Source organism: Myotis yumanensis, unplaced genomic scaffold (assembly GCF_028538775.1).
Source record: "Myotis yumanensis isolate MYYU_CA2020_CCGP unplaced genomic scaffold, mMyoYum1.0.hap1 SCAF_3, whole genome shotgun sequence".
Taxonomy (NCBI): Eukaryota; Metazoa; Chordata; class Mammalia; order Chiroptera; family Vespertilionidae; genus Myotis; species Myotis yumanensis.
In genome coordinates, this window is record NW_027223754.1 from 197,610,564 (window position 1) to 197,636,318 (window position 25,755).

The window sequence follows — 25,755 nt, forward strand, 5'->3', positions numbered from 1 at the left end:
CAGGCATGTGACCGAGGCCTGGTTAATCACCCCCCTCCTGTCTTTGTGATTAGCTCAGGGCAGATAAGTGATCCAAACCAGGCTGATCTGAACCAATGGGACTCAGTCTTGGGACGTTTAGGGGAACTATTAGAAAGATAAGCCTTCTCTCTTATAGGTTCAAATTTAGCAGGACTTGAACTCGACACTCCTTTCATGTAGAGAAAGCCTGTTTGGGTAAGGAGCTAGCCCACAAGAGAGCAGAGCCCGAGGGCAAGACATACCGGGATCAGGACTGTGTGGACTCCGCAGTGAAGTGACTCAAATACATGCCCTTTTATGCTTTAACATCTTGAGTGGGATTCTTGTTACTTGCACGCATCCAGAAGAGTCCCTACTAATATGTTACCTTAGTCATATATAAACGCAATTAACTCAGACAGCACTGCATAATTGGCCCTGTTTCCTCTAGACATGAAAAAAATCCTCGCTTTTTTTTTTTTAACACCGAGAAAAGAAAAGGAAGAGGGAGAAGGAGATTAAGAGAATTTTCCTACCCTTGAAAATTTAGCAAGGTCAGATTATACCAGCCAAAGCTCTGCCCTGTGAACCCAAAAACTGGACTGAATATAATGAGAAACATTCCGAAAAGTTAACAAGTGGAAAAATAGCCTAGTGTGCCTCTTTGTGAAGAAGCCTAAGGCACCATGAAATATCACAAGGTCAATGCCACTGAAACAGGTTTTTTTTAATAGACTGTCAGATTTCTTATTTATTCCGGTGAAAATAGGATCTTTTCTACTGATTAAAGAAAAAAAAAATCCATGGTCTGGTTTTAATTGGAAACATTCACCTTGGCTAAATCCCAGCGCATAGAGGGAAGGGGAGACATCAGAGCTTCCCTAGCGAAATGACCAGTGGTGTTACGGTCTGCCCAGCAGCAGTCAGAGTGAGCCGCTGGCCACCTCATTTGCCTCACTGATGGGCTTGAGAGAGAACAAAAGAACCAAGATTTCTAAGATCAGTATCAAAACCTAAAAAAGCTCCTACTTCTTCCCATTATTTTTTTTAAGACCAATGAACATGATAGTGACATGCCAATGTGGCCTGAAGGACACTCATCATATTGGAATTTCCAACCCCAGGTTGTCACAGGGAGAGCAACGTCTATGTTGAGAAAAGGCAATTAACTGTCCACATAAACAAACAAGGTGTACAACCATCAGGTTTGTTTCAAGTATGAGAGCAAAGTTTTCCACTTTTGCCCGGGAAGATGCCTTTAGGAGTAGATGGCCGGTGGTCTAGTTCCTGGCCTGGAACCGGGCACAGATATCATCAGCATCCCAAGGTACATCTGAAGCGGGTGTGTCAGCTTGTCAATGTGACAGGATATCAAATGGGGAGTTCCTGACGGAAGAGCTTACTGAGCTTATTCTTTTAACCTTCTTTCTTTTGGGTTATATATTATGTGTCTGTGCTTAGCATCACAAGTGGGTCTTTACACCCGCATGGAAGAAAATGTTAAAGTCACGGTCAGGCTGAGCCTTTCTGAGTAGTGGGGATAGGTGATGAAAATCTGAATTAAAAAATACCCACTAATTATGGGCATTAAAAATAATCTGATATAACACAGGAATAAGAAACCTTGTGTAGTTTGTGGGGGGACAACCACTTAAAATGCTCTTGCTCTTAACACAGTTGGGCTATTTTCTGTAGGCTGAGCCTGTAAATCCCCATAATGTCAGACAGTGGGAAGAAGTCCTAGGAGCAATAGGCTTTCCCTCCCAGGGAAAGTATCAAAGGATAAATTATGATCTTCCTTCTTTTCCAGAGATGGCCAAGCATTTGCCCTGTGGCTTTCTGAGCTAGCCATGGTTCTCCAGCTAACAATTCTGTGTACTGTGTATTTCAAACAAGTTCTAAATTTCTTTCTAAGTGGTTTATCTCACCCTGTTACAGTGATATCACGCTAATACTATGGGGTGTCCTTTGCCGCAGACTTTGATAACCTGTATTTGCAGGGACTATTCCATCTCTCCTCTCCTTTCTCTGGCTCTGATGATCATTCTGCACAGATCCCGTCTTCATCATGACAGATGCTCCTTGGCAGCCTTCATATTCATACAATTAAAAGAATAAAGAGGAAAATTCCAATTCCATTTTCAATATACATTCAAAGCCCGGATAACACCAGAACAAAAGTGATTGTGTTTATAGAATGGATAGCCGCCTGACAGCTTTGTCATTAACTGGCCCTACGATGGATCAGGACCTTTGAATTAGGGGCTGACAGTCATATATGCTAGTCATATCATCTAAACATGTAGTGACTTATGGTTTGAAATGTACTTTCACATGAATCATCGTATCTGACACACTCAAACCTGAGAGGCAGGCATTACCTATATTTTAAAGACAAGGAAACGGAAGTCCAGAGAAACCGCATGACTTGGTACAGGTCTCAGAGCCAGAGAGAAACCAAATCAGAACACCAACTGAGGAAGCCACTAAAGATACAGCATCCATTTTGGAGAACCCCACAAGAACTTCTCTGTAAATGCAGCAACCCCAGACCTACGTGCGAAGCTCTTCACAAACACGGGAGAAGGGCAGAGTTCTACCAGGAGGTACAGGATGGGTTGTCACCGAAAGGATCAACAAATAACCACTGTAGTTCTGCATTTAAAGGGTTTTGTGGTGATTAACCATGAGCTGATTCAGTAAATTTCCACTACTAGTGATTTTATGCTCAATCTGCTCGCTGTGCCTGCATAAGTGTGATCTATTAGAGCATGTGGGAAATTAGTGTTTGTTGAACTGTTATTAAACATTTTATATCATTGTAAACAGAGGCAGCCCACAGGGCATCAGGACCATGGAGGCAGCAGGGTATGACCGGCAGAGCAGAGCTGGAGTGCTGGCTCTGCCGTGTACCGGTGGTGAGGCCAAGCACTCACCCACCTGGGCTTCCTCCACTACAGAGCGAGCTGCTGTGAGGATTAACTAAAATACCGCACATGGAACCCCAGGCACAGACCTGGTCAGGGCAGGACTTCTATATGGCTGTTTCCATTTCTCTTCCTTTAACAAAAGAATGAATATTTGGCCCAGCTGGCAGTGTGGCTCAGTGGTTGAGTGTCGACCTATAACCAGGTCACTGTTCGATCTCAGTTGGGGTATATGACTGGGTTGCAGGCTTGATCCCCAGTGTGGGGCATGAAGGAGGCAGCCGATCAATGATTCTCATCATTGATGTTTTTCTCTCTCTCTCCCTTCTTCCTGAAACAATAAAAATATATTTAAAAAAAAGGATGAATATTTGTGGAACTAATATAATATGTAAAAATGCTTTCAGATAAAGGAGGAATTGATCTAGTCATACTTATTAAGTTGTACTGTTTGGATGAGAAAATACTAGACTTTGAACTGAATCAACTTTCTATGATTTAGAAGCAATTTAGACAAAGCCTTTCTAGGAGCCTCACATACTGCTCCTAGCAAATTCTAATTTGGTTTCTTATGGGCTCTGCTACCTGGACCAAGTCAGGGAGTTTCTCAGTCTCCTTGCCTTTTTTTTTTTTTTAATATATTTTATTGATTTTTTATAGAGAGGAAGGGAGAGAGATAGAGAGTTAGAAACATCGATGAGAGAGACATCGATCAGCTGCCTCCTGCACATCTCCTACCGGGGATGTGCCTGCAACCCAGGTACATGCCCTTGAGCGGAATCGAACCTGGGACCTTCCAGTCCGCAGGCCGACGCTCTATCCACTGAGCCAAACCAGTTTCGGCTCCTTGCCTTTAAAATGTGGCTCATGCCTGCTTTCAGGGTTGTGCTCATCAGATAGGGCCACTGCCCCAGGCGAAATTAATATTTTCATTTTGATGGTAGTGTTCAAAGCACAAAGACCTTTACATTATGAATTTTCCTCATGAATATTAAGCCAAAGGTTGTGCGAAAATATGCATTTCTCTTCCTTTTAGAAGTCTTTTTTTATTTTGTGAAAATAGAGGCATTATTTCATTTTTCCATAAATATTTTCTGTAAATGGAAGCCTTCTATAAATGGTTTTAAGTTTTGCACCAGAGAACTGTTTTTCCTTTTTTTCCCCATAAGTTTGAAAATGTGGTCTCTAAACTTTATTAATTCCATTACTCTTCTTTAGTATTCATTTACCCCCCCTATTAGTATCCACTTTAAGAGTGCTTTGACTTCTCCTAAATATCATTCAAGAATATTCCTAAAGATTGAGATTAGGCTGTAAGAACTGGAAGTATTTTTCTTCCTTCTGATAGTTTCCCCATATTTTCATTTACTATCTCATCCCCACAGTACTCGACTTAAAAGCTGATCTGCCATGTGCTACACGCACATCAATGGTTGTGCAGTATATACCTTGTTTGTGCTAAAATGAGATAACAGATGTGAAAGTATTTTAAAAGTTGAAAAGCTTTAGGTATTATTATATAACTGTGAATGCAACGCTTATTTATTAGGTGTATGGAAATAGGGGAACATTTCAGAACTTCTGAGCTGAAGTGTCCAATTTAGAATTACAGGCTTGAAAAGCTATGTTTTTAGCACAATAGGAAACCCACTGTTTAGATGTGTTTACATCATTACTCTCAGTGGTTTAAAAAATGCTATTAGTACCAAACTCAATTTTGCTTCTCACATATTCATCTAAGATAATTTGAGGCAGAATACTGATTTTATCAGAATAAAAGCAAACAACAGCCACAACATTTGCAAAGCCCTTATATTCCCAAACAGCTATTTTTCATATTGGTTTAAATGGAAAACAAGTAATTAAACACCGCTCCAGTGTTACCTTTTAAAAAATATGTGCCAACAAATGAACTTAATAGGTGGAATGGACATCGCTCTCAGCATTGTGTTTCCAAGTGAAGCAAAGCATTTCCAAACGTTTGGTCAGCAGACCTTAGGAAGGCAAAACTCCCATGAATGACTGCAGCCACCGAGAGCACAAGGCTTCTCGCCTACGGCTGGAACTCCAGATCACTCCGGTGGGGCCTCAGATAAACCTGAGGCACCGCCAGCATGTCAAACTCAGGGCCGGTGAGTGTGACATGCTTGCAGTAGAGTGTTTCCTGAAAACATGGATCTGTCTTGGTGATTCTCTTTAACTGTGTTTCCCTGTCCTTTAGCAACAGGAAAGAAACTCTGAAGATGGACTTCAGCGACTTAGGAAGAGACAAGCATGTAGTGACCAAACTACAGTAAGCCTCTGGAGAGAAACCGCTGGGGGAAGACCCGCTGGGACTGGGCTCCTGGTGGGAAGGCGGTGTGACTGCTGCTTGCTTACTGGGATTTTAATGGCTAATGCAAGTCTTCGGGAAGATTCGACTTTACTGGCTAAGCACATAACTTTGAGAAAAAAAATGTAGTCTAGAGAGTATGTTTTTAAAAAGCAAGTGAATTTTTGAAATTATGATAGCAAATGACCCAAAAAAGAAAAAAAGATCAACCTCAGTTGTTGAGTGGTGGAAAAGCCACATACATAAAACTGTCCGACAACAAAATTATCAAGTATTTCATATCTTGTTAGGTTAGGCACTACTTTAAAGAGGTACATACGTGTTCATTTTTTCATGATTTTTTTGGTATTTACAGATGAGGAAACACTCTTAAAGCAAACGAATCAAAGGTTGCAATTAACACAACCTGAAGAGCTGCAATCCCAGAATGCCTTTTCTTATAGGTCAGATTCCTGTAGTGCCACCTCCTATTTTCTCAGCAGCAAAAGTGCCGTATCGAACAGCAGGATTTTAGGACGTTTTTAACAAGCTCCTGGTTGCTGATGGAGGCCTGTGTCTACAACTAGTCATTTGAGCATTGTGAGCAGCACACGTGAGGTGAATGAGCACATGCACACAGGCCCTCCATGGCTCACCACATCCCACCGCCTGCTTGTCTACCTCTTCTTGCTGCTTTTGGCCCTCTCTCACCCAGCCAGATACAAGTTCACTGAATCTTCTCAAGGGCAAGACAATTCCTGAAAATGATGCATTCAGACTGGAGTGACAAGAAAACAATGTAGGTTATTCAAAAGGTACTACTGGCCCAGTTTGTGACTCTCATAAAGAAAGTAAGAGAGAAATTTTGCTAGAGTACTTCAGAGAGTTAATATATAGGAGGAAGAGTAATTAATTTCCTCTTTGGAAAAGCTGTACCATGTGGAGAAATTTCATAAATTATGTGAGCAGCTGAGATGGGTAATTCTGTTCCTGAAGTCGACACAGCCAATAAGAGCTAATGCTCATCCACGCACGATCCTACCTTACCCAGCAGAGAGAAGGGTTCGGAAAACACCCTGTTTGCATTAATACATAAAGAATACATGGTTCAAGGTCAAAATGTACCATGTCTCTGAAATCCTGTCTTTAGAGAGATTTAACCACCTATGTCAGGGGTGGGCAAACTTTTTGACTCGAGGGCCACAATGGGTTCTTAAACTGGACCGGAGGGCCGGAACAAAAGCATGGATGGAGTGTTTGTGTGAACTAATATAAATTCAAAGTAAACATCATTACATAAAAGGGCATAGTCTTTTTTTTTTTAGTTTTATTCATTTCAAACGGGCTGGATCCGGCCCGCGGGCTGTAGTTTGCCCACGGCTGACCTATGTGATCCACAAATTCTAACAAGTAGCAGGAAATACATGAACACCTTTTGGAAAAAAGTTCTCAGACTCGTTATTTAAAAGAACATCAGTGAAAACAGTAATAAGGATTAAAAGGCAACACATAACAAGAGAGAAAGGGAAAATTATTCTTTTCTTGTCTCTCCTACATTTTCCATCTCCCTTCAATAAAGGATTCTCCACAATCCCAACATTGCCATTCCTTGCACAAAGAACTCTGAGGACAATTCAGAGCTGGGAGAGCTAAAAGGAGATGCAATATATCAGGCCCTTTCTTCCTGGGGCATTAGCAGGCAGAATAGCCATAGTTTCCAGAACATTCTCTTCACATTTTTTTTTTTTTTGTGAGTAGCAGCATAGAATGTTTGCCAAAGGCTTTTAAAAACAGAATCTCACAAACAGTTGAGAGAAATATTTAACAACCAAGGCGAAGCAATTACAGTCATATTTTCACCTCGAAATTTTCATCTTAGGTGTGAGAGGCAGAGAGAAGCCTTTCAACACATCATTCTGAACCTAGAATGAGGATGAAAAGGGCTGAATCTGCCAATTGTTGTCAACAAATCCATGTCTCTGAATCTCAGGGCTACACGCCAGGGCTAGCTGTCCACATGAATGTGCGCTTAAGAACAGCGCCACTGTTTGGCTACGGCTGACTCCCGTCTCAGAGCGGCCATCTGAGGACAGGTCAGACATAGACGTCCACACCAAAACAGGGAAAGGTCTGAATGTGACAGATCTCTTTTTTCAGTTCTTAGTGTCGGGCAGCAGCGGCATTTTCAGCTACTCAAGTTCACAACGTGAGATGATGCAACTAGTCCCAATAGTACACGTCTATGCAGGTGTGTCTACTTGGGAGGGAATTAACAATATTATCGGAGTTAACACTTTCCCCTGATTTCTGCTCTGTATTCCAGCCCATTTACATTTTCTAATCTAGACTTTCATTATTCATTTTCATTATGATTTCATTCTTGCCCAGTAATTATTCCCTTTAGGGCAAAGACTTATGAGAGTGGACATAATTTCTTCAGTAAGAATGAAAACCAAGCGTTTGTGTATACCTTCCATTCCCAGAAAGGTCTGTTTCAATCTAGGTCAAGTGAGCAGGGAATGAAAGCCATGGCATAAAATGGTCAAATTCCCATTGGTGTGGACAATAGGCATCGTTCGTTAGCTATCGCTCAAGTTTAGAATACATTTCGAGATATGAGTGAAAGGCAAAAAGAACGTTAGCGAGGCATTTAATAACACCTTACCTGGGCCATCTGCCTCTCCAGTTTTGATCGGGGAATATCATCAAAGTAGTTTTCATTTCTTCTCCTCCTTGCATCGCCCTGCATGATAATGTGAGGAACGTCTAGGGAGCCACCAGTGGTGTAAGTGCTTTGGCTAAGTGATGGAGACAACTGAGGAGGAGTGTGATTACCACTGGGTTCCTGAATGGAAATACATCATGAAGTAAATACCACGTTTTGGCGGCTAACCTTTGGTTGCAAAATTGTGAAATACCGACAAGACACTCTGTGGGGGTGGGGACTCATTTTTGAATCAACTGCCAAGGCGTGGATGGCATCCCACTGTCCTGTGAATGGCATGATCTAGTCAATACTTTCCCCCCCTAAGTATTTCAGGCCGAAGGGTTAGAGTACAAAGAATCAGGCTGTTTTCTTCAACCAGCACAGTGGGTGATCTCAGGGGAGAGGACGCAGATGTCGGGCAACCCTGACACGACCGCGTGTGTGTACAAGGGCAGGAGCTGCGTCCTCCTGTGGACAGAGTCCTCACCACGGGAGATGCTATGACGAGGAAGCTAAATGGGAACCACTAGGGCTTGATTCTCCATCAAACGGTGGTCTGGCAGTCAGGTGGGGAAGAGGACACAGTACGGAAACAGAGCATGTCACACGTGCAGATGGCAGGGCAGTGCATAGAATGACTTTCAAAGGCAAAGGTGACTTAAGCTGGGGAAAAGTGGTCGGAAGTAAGATAAGAGGCAGCAGACAGCTGGGCTCTCGCGTTTGCAAGTAAGAGGAGGGTTGGAGGGTGCTGACGCCCTGGCCCCCAAAGGTTCTGGACCTCCTTTGACAAATTAAGGTTCTGCACTTTTTCTTGGGAATCTCTATTGTTCTCCTAAATCGCTTTCAGGGGGTCAGAGGGACGGGTTCAGAAGTGGGAGGAAAGAGAGGTGAGTAAGCAGCAGGGAAGGCCTCCTCTAAACAGTCATTCCTGGAGGGCTATCCTGACGGTGCCTACATCTTTCTCCCCTTCTGTGTAGCAAAATGAAGGTAAGACAATAATCCCTCTCTAGCCTCATTTTTCTCCCAATTTATTTGAAGCTCCTCTTATTGAGGGAGAAAAATAGGTCCTAATTCTACGTTCACTGCTCCCAAAGCCCTCAACTAGCCTCTGAATGTCCCAGCGTCTCCCAATTGCCCCAATAATTACTTTTCTTAAGGGCTCCGTCTTGGAGCCAATTCTCTTTCATTTCCAGAAATCTTTGTGCACTTTCTTCTTTAAAACAGAATCAGACTCAAATCTTTTTTTAAAAAAATAAAATCCAACAACTTTTATTGTATAAAGTATTACCTGTCTCCTTTTCCCCCCAATTAACCCCCCCTGCCCCACCCCAACTCAAATCTTAACAGCTCCTCTCCTGCCCGACCCTCTGCCTGGCCCACGGTGGTTAAGCTGTGTGCTGAAATCCACTGATAGGAGGCATTCTACTGCATCACATTGCTGGCCATTCTGTTGAAGTGCCACACTGCGCATCAGTTATTACCGCTCCCTTTTCTGACACTTAGAGAAAGGGAGTCAGAGGCACCAAGCGCAGGACTAAGAGCACAGAGTGGGAACTCCCCAACTGCTCATGGACAGTCCAACTTTTCGATGAATTTTAGAAAAGTTCCTGGAGGCCTCAGGTACCCGGTGAATACGGGCTTCCCCTCCCTGCTCCATTTCGCCTGGCAGTCCTCTTGCTCATTCTCTTCCTCTCTGCCTTTTCCTCCTCGCTTCCCTTCCCTTTCACTGTATTTCTCCCTGCCCCACCTGTAGGGTTTCTCTCTAGTTGTAGTGCCCCATAATTCTAAACAATAGCTGAAATAGTTTATTAAATATTTAGTTCTAGCTTCTCCAACCTTAATTTCTGAAGTGGGTAAGGCTGGGCAATATTTACTTCATAAAAAACCGGAGACCCTAAGGTTAATTTCAAATTGACCTTCACTTAGCTGTGGCCTCTGATCGATTTTCTTTCAGTGGGTTTGAGGAGTCTGACAGAAAACTCATTTCCTCTCTCTTGGTGTAAGATGGGAGTGTGGGATGGCAGTAGTGGGGGGGGGGGGCGTTCTTTAAAGGTGGGGGTTTGTCTGATGTGTATCTAAATCTCAAAAATATATATTTAGCCAATCGAGGGGAAAAAAATCTTGTCTTACGAAACACAATCAGAAGTGAGATTGTTTTTCAGATGGGTAAGGTAAGCTGTGTGGAACGCAGCCCGCACTTCCTGGCTCATTGCTTCAGTCATTTCAGGTTATTGCCCCACGTTAACTCTGGGGGCTAGGCGTGGAGAAAACAGGGATATCCTGAGCACTTACCCTGAGGGTGATGGAGCGAGGGGGCTTCTGGGGCGGGTCCTCGTGCAGCCTGTCTCCCAGCGACGCCAAAATACGTTTCCTGTGGCCAATCAAACTGATTTTTAAGACCTGAAACGACACACATTTGGGTTGTTTCATTTGAGAAAAATGATTTCTGTGGGTCCTAAGAGATGAAGGAAGGAAAGGAGATTTGTGCAAAGCTACCTCTGCCCCGGGACAGATGTGAAATCAGCGTGAGCCTTCGAGTCCAGGAAGGTAGAAATGCCATGGAGAAAGTGTCGGGCGGCACAGTGGTGGGGGGAGGAGGAGAAAGTGGAGATGGTGCCCCTTCACTCAGGCTGCCCCAGTCCCAGCCTCTACCAGGAGCCAAAAGACCTTTCAAAAGGCAAGCCGTCTCCCCAACCAGCTGGACTCTCCGATCGCTTGCTCTGGCTCTTAGAATAAAAGCTCAGTCCTGACCTGGCTTCGAGGCTCAGCAGGGCTGGCTGCCCACTGGAGGCCTGTGTCTGTGTCCCTGCCTCTCTCCCTTCCATTCAGGATGCTCAGTCACACCGGTTTCTCTGCTCCTTGAACATCTGGTACACATCCTCACCTTGGGGCCTCTACCCCATTTGTCCATCTGCCTAGAAGGCCCCTGAGAGGTCACATGACGCCTCTCACCCCTCTGGACACTGCACAAGTGTGGTCTCCTCACAGAGGCCCCCACACCTCCTCACTGAAGCACTGTGCCCTCAGCCCTATCACACGCTATTCTACCCTGGATCTCCCTGCCCCCCTTTTAATATGTTTTCATTGATTTCAAAGAGAGGAAAGGAGAGGGAAAGAGAGATAGAAACATCAATGATGAGAGAGAATCATCAAGGGGGTGCCTCCTGCACACCCCTTACTGGAGATTGAACGGGCAACCTGGGCATGTGCCCTGACTGGAAATAACAGGAGCTCCCTGAATAGGAGAGAATGAATGTTAATCAGTGGTTCTCAACCTTCTAGCCCTTTAAATACAGTTCCTCATGTTGTGACCCAACCATAACATTATTTTCGTTGCTACTTCATAACTGTAATGTTGCTACTGTTATGAATTGTAATGTAAATATCTGATTTGCAGGATGGTTTTAGGTGATCCCTGTGAAAGGGTCGTTCGACGGCCAAAGGGGTCGCGACCCACAGGTTGAGAACCGCTGATTTAGATAAAAGTTGTAACGTAGGGTTACAATCAAGCACAGTGACTTGGGGGACTCCGGTCTCCCCCCGATAGGGTTTTAAGTCTGACAGAGCTGCAAAGGACACCTTGGAGAAGAGATGACACAAGGAACCAAGATTTGAAAAGTCTCAGTCCCTACCCTTCCTGCAGCTTCGCACATGCTGCCCTTTCTATCCTCCCAACACTCCTATCCAGAAGGGCTTCTTCTTGCTTTACAGACAAGGAGACCGAGGTTCAAAGTGGTTCAGAGTTGCCTATCCAAGAGCTAGTATGAGGTGGCTCTGAGATTTGAATCAGGTTTGCTGATTCCAAAGCTTGTAAATTGCAAAGTTTGGGTGTATCTCCAAACATGATTAATACAACATGTAGATGCATTCACAAAAAATGTATTTACCCTGTCCCTGCCCACGTGATGTTCCAGGATACAACTCATTTTGGGTAACTAGTTCCCAAAGTAACTAGTTTCTTAAAAAATTTTTTCTCTCTTTTCAAGTTTTAAGGGGGAGGGATGAGTATGTCTTTGGGCATTTCATCCTATGTTAACCTTGAATTTTTATTTGCCTATTTGTCACTTGGCTTATTGGCTTTTCTGCCTACATTTATTTAGATTTTAAATTAGCACTTAAATTCGAATGTCCACAAGCACACACACCCCATTGATTTTATAAACCTCCAAGGCTGACGAGTCCTACACTTTGCAGTTTGTTTGCGTAAAGCAGGCCCTCTTCCCAGAGATCACTTTAGTCCACTTTCTCTGCACCATCTCCTACTCTAGCACAACTGCTTCAGGGGTGTTGAAAAAAACTGCTCACAATAAAAACAAACAAACAAACAAAAATTGCTCACAATATTCCAGGTATAAGTGAACCACGTCTTTCCGTTTGAGCAGGATACAATTTTCTGCTTTAATCCCCCTTTAAATGCCCTTTTATTTTTTTATTATTGATTAAGTTATTACATATGTGTCCTTATCCCCACATTACCCTCCACCCCCCCGCTCATGCCCTCACCCCCCTGTTGTCTGTGTCCATTGGTTAGGCCTATATGCTAGCATGTAAGTCCTTTGGTTGATCTAAAATGCCCTTTTAAAGCACATCTGAGGTAGGGATAAGTAGGGACAAAAACATACTAGTACACTGGCTGCAAAACCTCTTAATTTTGTTATAGTTGACAGGTCAAAACTCTTTGATCTTGGAAAGATGGTTTGAATTATTTCTCCCTAAATTCCTTATCTTACAGTTGTCCATGCAGAAGCCCATCTGCCATGCTCTGCCCACTCACACAGCCCTGTGTACTCTCTCTGCATTCATATTAGTCAGCTTGGCATTTTGCTACCTGGAGGAGCTTGGCAGTTTCTGCAAATCTGGGATTTGACCATAAACTCCTTCTTCCAGATGATTTATAAATATGCTAAGTGTGGCCCCAATGCTGCTGACTTATAGGCAACACTGTTTATATGATCCAGGGAAATGCCTTTAAAATATTCTTGCATTGTTTCTTTTTTTTTTTTTTTTAAGCATCAAGATCAAAGAATCCCCAATTTCAGAAAAACACAACAGTACTCTTTTCAAATGTATTTTGTAAATCTAAAACATTGCATTTTCTTATTCCCTTTTATTCTTATTTTCAGTTACTTTGCCAAAGATTTCTATTGTGTATAAATTCCTTCCATAAAATTCTCACTGCCTTTCTCCCAGTAGGAAATTGGATCCGATGCTGAGGGTGCTACTTCGAGCTCCTGAGTCCTGCTAAGAAATGCTTTTCGTAGTAATACAGATGTTCAAAATTATTTTGACAAATAACAGACACTAAACAACAAATAACTGGTAAAAGCGAGCGGGTGTAACCGCCTTTGCTGCTTCTGGTTTACTCTCTCAATTCAATTGTGGGCAAGTGACCTGACTCCTGTGGTCTCTGTTCTCTCACCTATAAAGTGAGAACATTCATGCCAATCTCAAATGTTGTTGGGAAGATGAAGTTGTGAGCATAACCAGCACAGTGCCTGGCATAGAGAAGATGCAACCTTCCTGGGGTGCTTATCCTAGCTAATGGACCCAAAGGATGCACAGAAATCCTCACCCAGGAAACAGAGACTTGGCCGTTTTCATAGTCAGTCATGTCAAACAAATTCGCTGGTGCTTTGCATGAAGAGATGTGGCTAACCTGGGAAAAGTCCTCATTGAAGTGATATGTAGTGAGTGATAGGAATGGATCTAGTTTCTAGGTCTTAGTTTAATTCTGGACCTAATCTAAAAGAATGCATGCTATTCTTCCACACACACCATTTACTCTCTGACAGGAGGTACTCTGAGCCACTCACTGGAGCTCCATCACTGTCTCCTCCACAGAACTACCCAGAAGAGAATGGATGGATGGATAGAATAAAAAAATTAACAGAGTGATAATTCATATCAAGAACATTTGGATAACTTTCCTTATTTATTAGAAATGACTCTATATCACAGATGATAATGATAACTATTATCCTCTGAACATTTGCTATGTTCTAGTTCTATGTTCTAATTGTGCTAGAAACTGTGCAAAGTGCACCATATACGTGTATAAACTTCTCACTTAATCTTTAAAAAAACATTATCATTCCCATTTAGAGATACAAAACCTGAGACCACGGACACTGAGCACCTTGTCTGTGGTCACGCTGCTAATGGCACCGTGGCTAGGATTTGCACCTGACTCAGCCTGCTCTTCCCCACTCACCATGCTCTTCTTCTAGGTATTAACCTCCTCACCTTAGCTACACTATTGTTTTATACCATGTCTTGAGATGGTGCTCTTTGCTTTGGGTTGTCAAGTTTAAAACATTTATACTGGGTCTTGACCATCTGAAAAACATTAAAATTATACAGCTTTAGTTTTGGATGAGGCTTATAGCTGTGTTAAAGCTGGGCCAAAGGAGCCCAGGCAGATACCCTACAGAGTTCCCTGTGAAATGCCTAGACAGGTGTCCCCCCGCTTTTTGAAAATTCGCCCTACGCCACTTGGCTTTCGACAGACCTACATTAGTTCCTGTTGTTGCTAAGTGAAAGAAATCTGAAGAGGGTTTTTACTTTTACGTAAAAAGGTGAAAATGGGAAATAGCATCCAGTGTTTGTTTTGCATGATGGAGGCAGCTGCACCCTGAGCAGCGAGAGTGGCCCCCAAGCTCCTTCCCTGGGAACCACACTCAGCATCTCAGCATCAACCGCCACAGCTCTGAGCTGTCTGTGCGCATCTGGGCTTTATCTCCGTTAATTTTGTGCATCTGTTAGCCAGATGTGTCCTAAGGTAATTTCTTCTTTGCTTTAAGCCACTTAGGCTTAAGAAAGGTCTCATAGGAATGCTCTACTTTCTGAGAGTGGGGGAAATCTGTATAGACAAAGACCAGAACATCCTCATCAACCCAAGATTCAATCCAAGTTGGCTAAGAGTAGAGTGGTAGGGAGGGTGACATTTGGCTTCAAAACTTCCAAGTCAACAATATGAAATCCAATCAGCAAGACAACAACAGAGAGTATTCCAAAGAAAGAGAGTCATATGGGAAAAGTCAAGCCCAAAGGCCTTTGGGTTTGCTTTGAGTGAGATCAGCGTAACATCTGATCATCATTGTAAGCAATAGGGAAGTAGTGAAATCCTACCACCCCAGGCACCATGACAGATGTCCAGTCAGTTTATAAACAGTTTAAAAAAGCCAGAGCAACAGTTACTGTGGTAGAGAAAAATTCTGTACGGTTTTCATTACTGTTTGGGTGAAAGTTAACTGCATGTACAAGGACCCCAATGGGAGTAAAAGGTAAAGTAATGGCAATATTAGGGGGATTTAGTTATTCTAAGATATTAACACGATTCAGTTCAACTCAAAAACAATATTAACTTTCTGCCACCAATTATTTGGAGAATTCAAAGGGAAAATGTGCAGAGATTGGGCACAGATAACTACATTGTCAAACCATTAGCTAAGGAAAAATTACTATACACATGAGCATAAGAATGTGCCCAGTTCCAATAGATAAGAAATGGAAGTTATGGCATGCTCCCTTTGTGGGTTTTCACTACAACTATCATGAGAAATGTGGGTCAAAGGCAAGGAATACTGAAACAATACAGGTCTGCTGAATATTGGTATCCACTCATCCAAGGAGTAGCTACCTCTTCAAATTTTCTTCACTGTCAATTAAATAGAACTTCAGAAACAACACTGCAAATTCCAGCAAGAGGAGAATAACTGTGCTGAGTGACAATGCCATACTATTATGCCACTGTCATTTATGTTTCTGGGCTTAGCTGTGGGAATTCTGCTAGACAATATTATGACCCTACCCCTGCACTGAGCAGCTCACATCAGAATATATGTCCCAGCAATACAGGAAGTCAGTGCAGTTGGACTTCTTTTTTATTCCTTTTAAAATGTAATGTGCCACAAATTAAACATGTTAAATTTGAGGTGATGTAAATGAAACATGCTTTTTTTCCCCGCCTGATTTTTAAAAATTGATTATAATAACAATACTGCTTTCCCATGGTAGAGACAGAAAATATAGAAAAATAAGAGAACAAGGTATCTATAGGCTATTTGCATTTAGGCATATTTCGTTTCATTTTGTCCCCATGATTATGTTTTGTAGTGGCCATAAGTACAATTTTCACCTTAATTTTTTCGCCCAATGTGAAAGCTAAAGAGCTTTCCTACATATTCAAATCTCAGTAGATGTTTTAAGTAACTCCATATTACCATATTATTGCTTTAGAGAAGCACATCATAATTCACTAACCATTCCCCTTATTGCTGGATATTTAGTTTGTGATTCCTTTCTGGATATCAAACATTCCATGTCCTTAGAAATATCCTATCATCCTTCAATTTCCATTTTCATTGCCATGTTTGCATAGACACGATATGAAAAACACCAATGAAAACTGCAAGACCATACACATCATGCAGAAAAGTCATGTAGCGACAGTCTCTCTCCATGCTCCTCATGAAATTGCAACCCATTTATTACCGGCTGGGCCAAGTCCCTCCAGGGACAATGGCATGTCCACATTATCTTCCTCGGTGTCACCCTGTGCATTTGTTATGCTTTGGGGTTCAGATTTAGTGGGCAGACGTGAAATAACACATGTAGCTGGAATCCTCCAGAGATTACACATGCAGCATCGCTGAGCACACAAGCGATTCTAGTTATCATTGTGCCTTCTCATTTCTGTGTTTTTGTGCAGGGAGAGATTTTTTACTTTGTTTTTATTTAAATGGTCTTTAGAATGGAACAGCTTCATCTGCATTCTGAATCCCCCTCTTCCCTTTCTAGATACTTGCCTTGAGCTTGTCTGGCTTCAGAGCGGCCTCTTGATCTAAAATCTACCCAGAGATATGTATAAAGCAGCACATTAAATAACAAAGATACTATTCAAAATCTTGCTGTTAGGGTTATTCAAGGGTGGAGTAAGAAAGTTTTAAGTTTCTGTTATACTCAAGAGAGAAATAATGCCTTAGTTCAGGGCTTTATAATCCCCAAAGCAGCTTCCTAGTCATTCATATTCAATTTACAGAAATCTGCACAAACCTGCAAGTGTTCTGCAGATTCCTGGTGGTCTCGGATGCCCAGACCGGATGCCCAGACCGGAAGTCGAGGTGGAAGTTTATCTACTTTGTTCTCATATGCAGAACTAAAATTGCAATTAAATGGGAAGGATTCCCCCCCTCCCTGGTTATCATTTCCAAAAACTTTCCACCTGAGAGCATCCAGGCAAAAGTGCCAGTGTGCCATCGGATTTCCACTCCCACAATTCCAGACACCCTCGTTGGAAATGGCATTTGATTTCCGACTGTGACATTTTCTCTCTTATTTCTTGGAAAGTAATAATGCATGCTGGCACTGCTATGGTGGAGAGAAGGACCTTGGAAGCAGAAGGTCATGATGTTGTTCTTTTCTTTCTTTCACTCTTCTTCTAGGGAAGTGACCTTTGCGTTGTGATGGTCAAGGGTCAATGATAATCTTATTCAACAAACATTTATTGAATATCTTTCACATATGACCACCGTGCTATGCAATCTGTGAGCCACAAAGAAGAAAAAAATATTCACTCCTCTAGGGCTTTTAATCCAGAGGCTGGAAAAACATTTTTAAAATTTGTTTATATATTTCTATTATGTGTCCGTCTATCCATCATCTATCTATCCATCCACCCATCCCCACCCACCCATCCACCTACCTACCTAACATCCATCTATCTAAATATATATGTCTACTTAGCTACATAGATTAAGAGAGATTTCTGTTAACTAAGGCATTATTTCTCTCTTAAATATAACTTAAAAAACGTTCTTACTCTATCCTGAATAACCCTAACCACAAAATTCTGAATGGTATCTTTGTTATTTAAATGTGCTATTTTATAGATATCTTTGGGTAGACTTTAGATCAAGAACCAGCCCTTTCTCCTATTATCGAAACTGTCTTTAACTCCAGCCAATCTCCTCCATGTCTCCAACTGCACCACATACACCCCTTTGGCCCACATATACAACACCTCTGTACACTCTAGAATGTCTGTGCCTCCTTTTCATTTAGGCTCTTGCAAGCATGAAATCAAGACCCATCTCAAGCCTTCCTTGCTCACCTTGGATCCCAGCAACCTCCTTCTCTGAATTTCTCTAGTATTCAACCAGACTATAAGCTCCAGAGGGTGAGATACAGGGTCACTGTATCTAAGGATCCCTCATAGCACCCAGCACACAAGTACACCATCAAGGGGCATCCCTGAATCTCAGACTTCACCCCTTATGTGTAGACAACAAATGAAGTAGGAAGACATCTCTGAAAGGCAGAGGGGAAAGGAAAAGAACACCGTATCCTATTTCTTTCCCTTTTGACTCTCAACAGTTTTCTATTCCTTCTGAGCTTTGGTGCCTTGATGTAAAATTTCCTTACCTCCCATCTCTTCCCTTTAACTCAAATGCTTCATCTAAGAAAAAAAGTCACTCTGACTATATCTTCCCTATTTTTCTCTTCTGCTATTAGTTTTCTTTTTTATGTTTTTATGTATGTATGTATGTATGTATTTATATTGATTTCAGAGAGAAAGGGGAAGGGAGAGAGAGATAGAAACATCAATGATGAGAGAGAATCATTGATCGGCTGCCTCCTGTATCCCCCTCTCTCCCCTGCTCTGCAATGGAGATCAAACATGAAACCTAGGCATGTGCTCTGACCGGGAATTGAACCAGCAACCTCTTGGTTCATGGGTCGATGCTCAACTATTGAGCCTCATTAGCTGGGCTGCTTTTACTTTTCAAAGAAACTGCTACTAAATAATAATTTGTATGATAGATGCCATCAAAATGCAACTGTGTTAACGTATGGAAAGGACCAGAGGTTCCAAGTTACACAGTTCTAGAGAGAGCAAAGGACAGTGGGAACGAGTGAAGGAGGGGCCGGGGATGTGTGTTTTCTGAGTATAGTCTGTTTCAATAAACAGGAAATACTAATTATGAGGAAATGAGAAAATCTTTACATGGAAAGAGAGACCTTACTGGTATAATTGCCTCTGAGCACTTAAGGGTGCTGGAGGTAGAAAAGCCTTCTTTTGTAATCAAGGAGAATCATCAGTTTATTTGTAAAGCTCTCTGAATTACCTCTTGATGAAGGTACTAATTTTCTGATTATATTTTCACATAAACCTTACTCCAGAAGATTAAAACAAATACAAACAAACCAACCAATCAGTTCCTAACCAATTTCCCTGTAAGTTACTTTTAAGTACAGCTTGCTGCAAATTCGGTTTTCATAGGAAAAATTTGGTTTGCATTGCTCAAGAACCCAATAGTTGGAATTACTGAAGGAAAATTTTGTTGCTAAAGAAAATGGGAAATATGTGCTACATCCCACACCCGAAGTTATTCTTGCAGACGTGATGATGGCCTAATAGCATTTGAAATCTGAAAATCTCTTTGCAGTATTATTAATATATAAAAATGCTCTGCAGCTCCCAGCTGGCGTGGCTCAGTGGTTGAGCATCGACCTATGAACCAGGAGTCACATGCCCGGGTTGCGGGCTCAACCCCCAGTGTGGGGTGTGCAGGAGGCAGCTGATCAATGATTCTCTTTCATCACTGATGTTTCTATCTCTCTCTCCCTCTTCCTTCCCATCTGAAATCAACAAAAATATATAAAAAAATATATTATGAAAAAATGCTCTGCAGCTTAAAAAGTGAAGTGCTGCTTATATTTTGCTAACCATGCAAGACATTTATGGCTATTGAGGGTACTTTTCAACTTATTTCCTTTCAGTTTTTGAGATCATAAAACTTAGGATCTATTATATTATATGACTGATGCTCTTAGTAATGTAAATAAAATTATATTTAACAAAATTCATTATTAACACATTTCCATATATTATAAATGCAACTGAAAGATGCAAAATACATAACATACACATATTTGTAAGGAGTAGTTTTTTAAAAAAAATATTTTATTGATTTTTTTACAGAGAGGAAGGGAGGGGGATAGAGAGTCAGAAACATCAATGAGAGAGAAACATCAATCAGCTGCCTCCTGCACATCCCCTATTGGGCATGTGCCTGCAACCAAGGTACATGCCCTTAACTGGAATTGAATCCAGGATCCTTCAGTCCGAAGGCCAACACTCTATCCACTGAGCCAAACCGGTCAGGGCTGTAAGGAGAAGTTTTAAGATAAACTGAATCTCAGGAGACAATCCTAGGCAAGTGAGGGCCTGGTTATTCAATGTTTGGATCATAATTGGTTTTCCTCTCTGCTCTTTTGCTGCCTCCTTCTTGCTGTTTCACTACTTTAAAGGCACATAATACCTTCCATCAGCTTGTAGAAGAAGAAGAGAGCCAATGAATTAAAATAAGTAAATTCTGTTTTGTTTTGTTTTTCCCTCCAAGTAGCTCTGATATATGAATGTGGTATAGGAGGAGGTAAAAATCTATCTAAAACTAGCTAACATTCAGGTTTAAAAAACACACCTGTGGGTTTGGCTTAGCCTAGCAAGCTACTACTGCTCTTTAGATTGGGTGTTAGTGTATTTCGGCCCATGTGTAGAGGAAGAAAGGATGTGAAGGGCTTATGAAAGTATTTCTAAGGAAAGCAGATGTTGCTGTTAGTCCCAAGGACAGGCTCCAGATGAGGAAGCAGGCTGACAGTGGGAGACAGATTTTTATAATCCCTTTTTCTTCCATTGTCCACCCCCCCCACCCCCCGCCTCATTGGCTATCTGCTTCCTTCTCTCTTCAATAAATTCAGCACCACTGAGGCAGCAGAATCTGCTCCGCAGGCACAATAACAGCAGGGCTCAGTCTCAGGGGGACCTGGTGTGAGCTTTGACTCTGACACTATATACGACTCTGGGTCAATTATTTAACTCTCTAAGCTTCACCTAACTCATCCAAAATAATGGTGTTAAAAATAGTGTGTATAGTACTGGAGTGCTGGGATTAAATGAGATACATGAAGAGTACTTAGCACAGTGCCTGGCTTAAAAAAAGTTTCAATAAATGAGAACTCATTCAGTTTTTTTGAGTCCAGTTTTCTGCACTGGAAGGGCTGAGCTCACTGCTGGACCTTGGTCAGCTCATCAATGTCACATCAATGCCACAATCTGAAACATGTCAGTAACTGGCCAGAAGCCTTTTCTCTGGCAGCAACCTCTGTGTCATCAGCCACTCTTCTTTCCCAACTTCAGTGGTCTCATTAAAAATAAGTTTTTGCTGGACTATATTCATTTCCTTTCTCTGACAGGGTTGTTAGTATGAGGTTGACAGACTAGGAGAATGCCATAGACGCAGTCTTTGATCCCAATAAAGCACTTGATGAGTTCTTTCATTATCTATAAGATGGGGGGCACCAGGAGAGAAAAATTAAGTGGAATCACAGCTGGTTGTCCATCTACACCAAGAGGCTTGATGAATGACACTGTTGCCGCCTGTAAGGGGACCACTGATTGAATGCCACAGGGCTCTGGCCCTGGATTCTGCTCTATTTGATATTCTTATTAATGGCATCAAAGTAGACATAAGAGGAACGTTTATCAGGTTTTCAATGGCATAAAGCTGTGAAGGCTATTTAATATGGTAATAGGCCAATGCAAAAATTGAAAATTTCCTCTACAGGTTTAAAGGCCACGCTGACACCGAAATGATGACATTTAAGAGGGAGAAATGTACTGTCCTACATTAAGGTTCCAAAAGAAATCAATTGTGCAAGTTCAAGATGGGAGAAGATATGGCTTTGCCACAGTTCAAAGAGATATCTGAGTTTTTAGTTGGACACGAGAAGCGGTTTAGTGGAAAGAACGCAAGCCCTGCTGGCGTAGCTGAGTGGTTGATCATCAACCTATGAACCAGGAGGTCATGTTTCGATTTTGGTCAGGGCATATGTCTGGGTTGCGGGCTCAATCTCCAGTGTGGGGTGTGCAGGAGGCAGCCGATCAATGATTCTCTCTCATCATTGATGTTCCTATCTCTCTTTCTCCCTTCCTCTCTGAAATCAATTAAAAAAATGTTAAAAGAAAAGAATACAAGATTAAAGGTTAGAAAGGGAAGGGAGCACACACATTTAAAATGACTGTTCAAAACAAATAATCTCATTTCCCTTACCATTCAGTCTTAAAGATTGGTAATCATCTCTATTTTAGAAATGAATAAACCGAGGCTCAGGGATTTTAGAAACTTGCCAAAATAGGTGACAAAGCCAGGATTTGACTTCCACAATCATGTTCTTTATATTCATGGTGCCCAGAGCTGCTGTGAGGCTCCAGTGAGACCATTTTAATGGAGGAACCTGGCACAGTGCCTGGCACACATCCTCTGTTCAAAAGTGGTTTGTCTATTCCCAGGGACTCCTGTAGCTGTAAGGCTGTGTGATTATACCTAAATGACTGGTACTTTATTTATTATAATAGGAGACCTGCAGTTCATTCTCTTTCCAAGTTTATCCATTAATACAACTATTAGAAATGATTCTGTCAATTTTTCTACATTCCTGTTACTCTTACACCATTATTCCTAAAAGCTTAATTCCAGAAGAGGAAGCTCCGGCCAGGAAAAAGGTAGTGGGAAATTTGGGGGCAATCTGAAATCTCAGTCAGTAATGATTCCTGGATAATGAAAACTTTTTTTTCCCTTAAGGTAATTTTCAAGGGCTGCATTAGTGGTTTAATGCTGCATATTTACATGAAAAAAACCTCAATTACCTTTAGATAATGAGGTAGTGCATATCTCCGTAGTATAATGATATGATGTAGAATGTACAAAATTCAATGATTTAATTAGTGTATTTTATGGCTAAACCCTTTCCCCCCTGTTGTTGTTGGAGTCGTTATTTGACTTCTTCCAAAATATATGTATATGTGTTACATATAAAATATGTTCATATGTATTATATAACATTTGGAATTCTTCCTAAATATGTATATATTTAGAAACATATATATATATATGTATATAAAAGCATACATATTTAGGAAGAATTCCAAATGTTATATAGTACATAATATATATTCTTCCTAGATCTATAATCTATATAGTTAATATAAATATATAAATATTTAAAAAGAATTATAAATATTATATATAATCTATCTATATAAAACCCTAATATGCAAACAGATCGAAAGGTGGAACAACCAAACAACTGCTTGCTATGACGAGGGCTGACCACCAAGGGGCGTGTGTGGAACATGTAGGCGTCAGCCACAGTGGGATGGTGGAGCAAGTGGGCAGGGGTGCCAGACCAAGGCGGGGCGCAGGTTGCTGTAATTGGGGCGAGCCTCTGTTGGTTACTGAAAATTCTTTGCTTCCCACGTGCCACGGTCCCACCTGGTGCTTGCACCCGCTGCCGGCGCCCAGTGCTGCCCCTGATCATTAGCGCTATCAGCGGGTACAAAGGGCGGCTGCAGGCTACGATCGCCCCTCAGGGCTTCTCCTCTCCCTGCTCTTAAGGGGAGATTGGAGCTGGCAGCCACCTTTCACACCCGCTACTAGCAGTGGCCCTGCTTGCACCTGCTGCTGGCGCTGGAGCTGCCGCTTGTACCCGCTGCCAGTGCCTGGAGCCGGTCCTTATTGTTTGGCACCATCCGTGGGTGCAAGTGGTGGCTGCCAGCCCTGATCACCCCTGAGGGCTTCTCTACCTCCCCCTGCTCCTGAGGGACAATTGGGGCAGCAGCTGCCGCTTGTACCCGCTGCTGACCACAGCCCCAATCACTCTATGCCGTCAGCAGGTACAAGCGGGGCCAGTGCTGTCAGCGCATGGGAGCAGCAGCAGTGGGAGCCGGGCTGCCGGCAGACAGGGGACGGGGGGGGGGGGAAGGGAGGGGCGTGGCGGGAGGGGCCAGGCGGGGGCATGGAGGATGGGCCAAGACCAGCCCCTGTGCCTACCGCAGCCTCGCAGCCCACAGTTCCTTTCAAGGTGCACGGATTCGTGCACTGGGCCCCTAGTATATATTATAATCTCTACATACCTAATACACACATACACACATTTTCCCCCTCCCCTGCCTAAATTCAGTTTATCGAATGTCCTTACTTCTTTCCTGAAACTTGGGAATACTGCCAGTATCTGAGCCACGCTCTGTGAAGCCCATCAGTCACTGGCCACGGTGCTGCTGCAGAAGGAGGCCGAGGAAGACACCGTGGCCCCAGCAGCGTCCCAGAAGGTTTGGCTCTTTTTAATAAATGCTTAGGAGCAGCTGTTTTTCATTGTCTCTTGCATTAAAAGCAAGGGCTGACAACATTAGCTATGTGAAAGTCCAGTTAATGGAGGGTTTATTGTAAAAAAAAAATAGTATTTCTTTTTGGGGGGGGGTGTAGGGGGGGGACTGACCTCCTTTTAATTTTCTCTTTCCTTCTCTTCTTCTAGGCTAGCCATGATTCACAAAGCTGGAGAATGGAGAGTCATTTAAAAGATGAAGCCCCAGCCAGTTTGGCTCAGTGGACAGAGTGTTGACCCACTGACTGAAGGGTTGAGGGTTTGATTCTGGTCAAGGGCATGTACCTCAGTTGCAGGCTCAACCTCTGGCCCCAGTTGGGTTGCGTGCAGAAGGCAACCAATTGATGTGTCTCTCACATCAATGTTTCTCTCTCTGTCTCTCTCCCTCTCTTCCACCCTCTCTAAGAAGCCTGGGAAAATATCCTTGGTGAGGATTAACAACAACAACAACAAAAAAGATGGAGTCATTTGCTGCTGATGGTGCTGGTCCTGTTCTCTCCACACCCTGGCAGGGAAAGGGATGGCCTGGTGAGTGACCAGGTTGCCCTGTGCAGCGGACAAGCTGAGAACGTCTGCTGCAACCTGTGTCACACAGATATGGAAAGAAGTGATGTTTCCGGGGATGGAGGATCCTTTAGGGGCCAGAGGTAAAGTGGGACACTCGCTTCAGGTTTTCAAGGTACATGAGTTTTGTCTTCTTTTTGGACTGCCCTTCATCTCTTCACTATCTGGTGAACCCTACTCATCTACTTATATAAAAACCATGGGTGGTGTTCATCACGACCACAACCGCCGCGATCAAGCGGAAGGAAGTCAGTCCTGCAGGGGTTGTCTTGGCAATGGCTGCGCCCTCCCCTGAGCTGTTTCCCGGAGCTGTTTCCTGTAAGGGCGGGGTTTGAGGCAGGAACCCGCCCTGGGAGCGTGGAGGCATTATCTTTATAAAGTGTGCTGCGCCAGCACAGCCAAGGGTGAACCTGAGTGGGGGCGGCTGAAAGGCTTAGAAGAGACAGACAAGAGAATGAAAGCCAGGTCTTGGTGGGATGCTGCTTCTCTGAGAGGCAGCGACCACGCCCACAGCCATGCCTTTATTTTATAGCAGATGCTACGAGGCAAAGTAAGGGCGTGACCAAGATGTTTACAACATTCTCCTGGGTTTCAATCCTACTCAACTACATGCACCTGAACTCTATCAAGCCTACATCACTCAGGCACGTGGGGCCACGCGTTTGGACTATAGGTTCAAGCTTACAACTATAGCTGTTGGCTATAATTGTGCTGAGAGGGCCCTGCCCTCCAAGCTGGGACTTGCACGTGGCAATGCGAGGACTGTGCCCTCTCATCAGTCCAAGGCTTGAACCTGTCCAAAACACTGTAGCGGCTCCCCAAAATAAAGTTTTAATTCTGTTTCTTTGTTACAGAATGTTATGCCCCCCCCCCCCACCCATAACAAAGAAACCATTTCAGGAGGATGAGGCCCAGGAATGAGGATTTTAAAAAGATTCCCAGGCGATTCTAATGTGCAGCCAAGGTTGAGAACCACTGCTATAGATAATATTAAACATATATCTAAACGTGCAATTCTTTGT

General features: G+C 42.8%; 1 protein-coding gene across 7 annotated transcripts in view; it reads right to left on the reverse strand.

Annotated features, from left to right (window-relative positions):
• Positions 1-25,755, reverse strand: part of ANKS1B (ankyrin repeat and sterile alpha motif domain containing 1B) — a 792,232-nt gene that overhangs the window by 61,043 nt on the left and 705,434 nt on the right. For all 7 annotated transcript variants that reach the window (XM_070410887.1, XM_070410886.1, XM_070410885.1 and 4 more), the window contains 2 exons: positions 10,238-10,345; positions 7,904-8,083 (listed from right to left, as the gene is read on the reverse strand). In XM_070410887.1, coding sequence (XP_070266988.1) covers positions 7,904-8,083; positions 10,238-10,345 — 288 coding nt within the window. The remainder of the gene's footprint in view (positions 1-7,903; positions 8,084-10,237; positions 10,346-25,755) is intronic.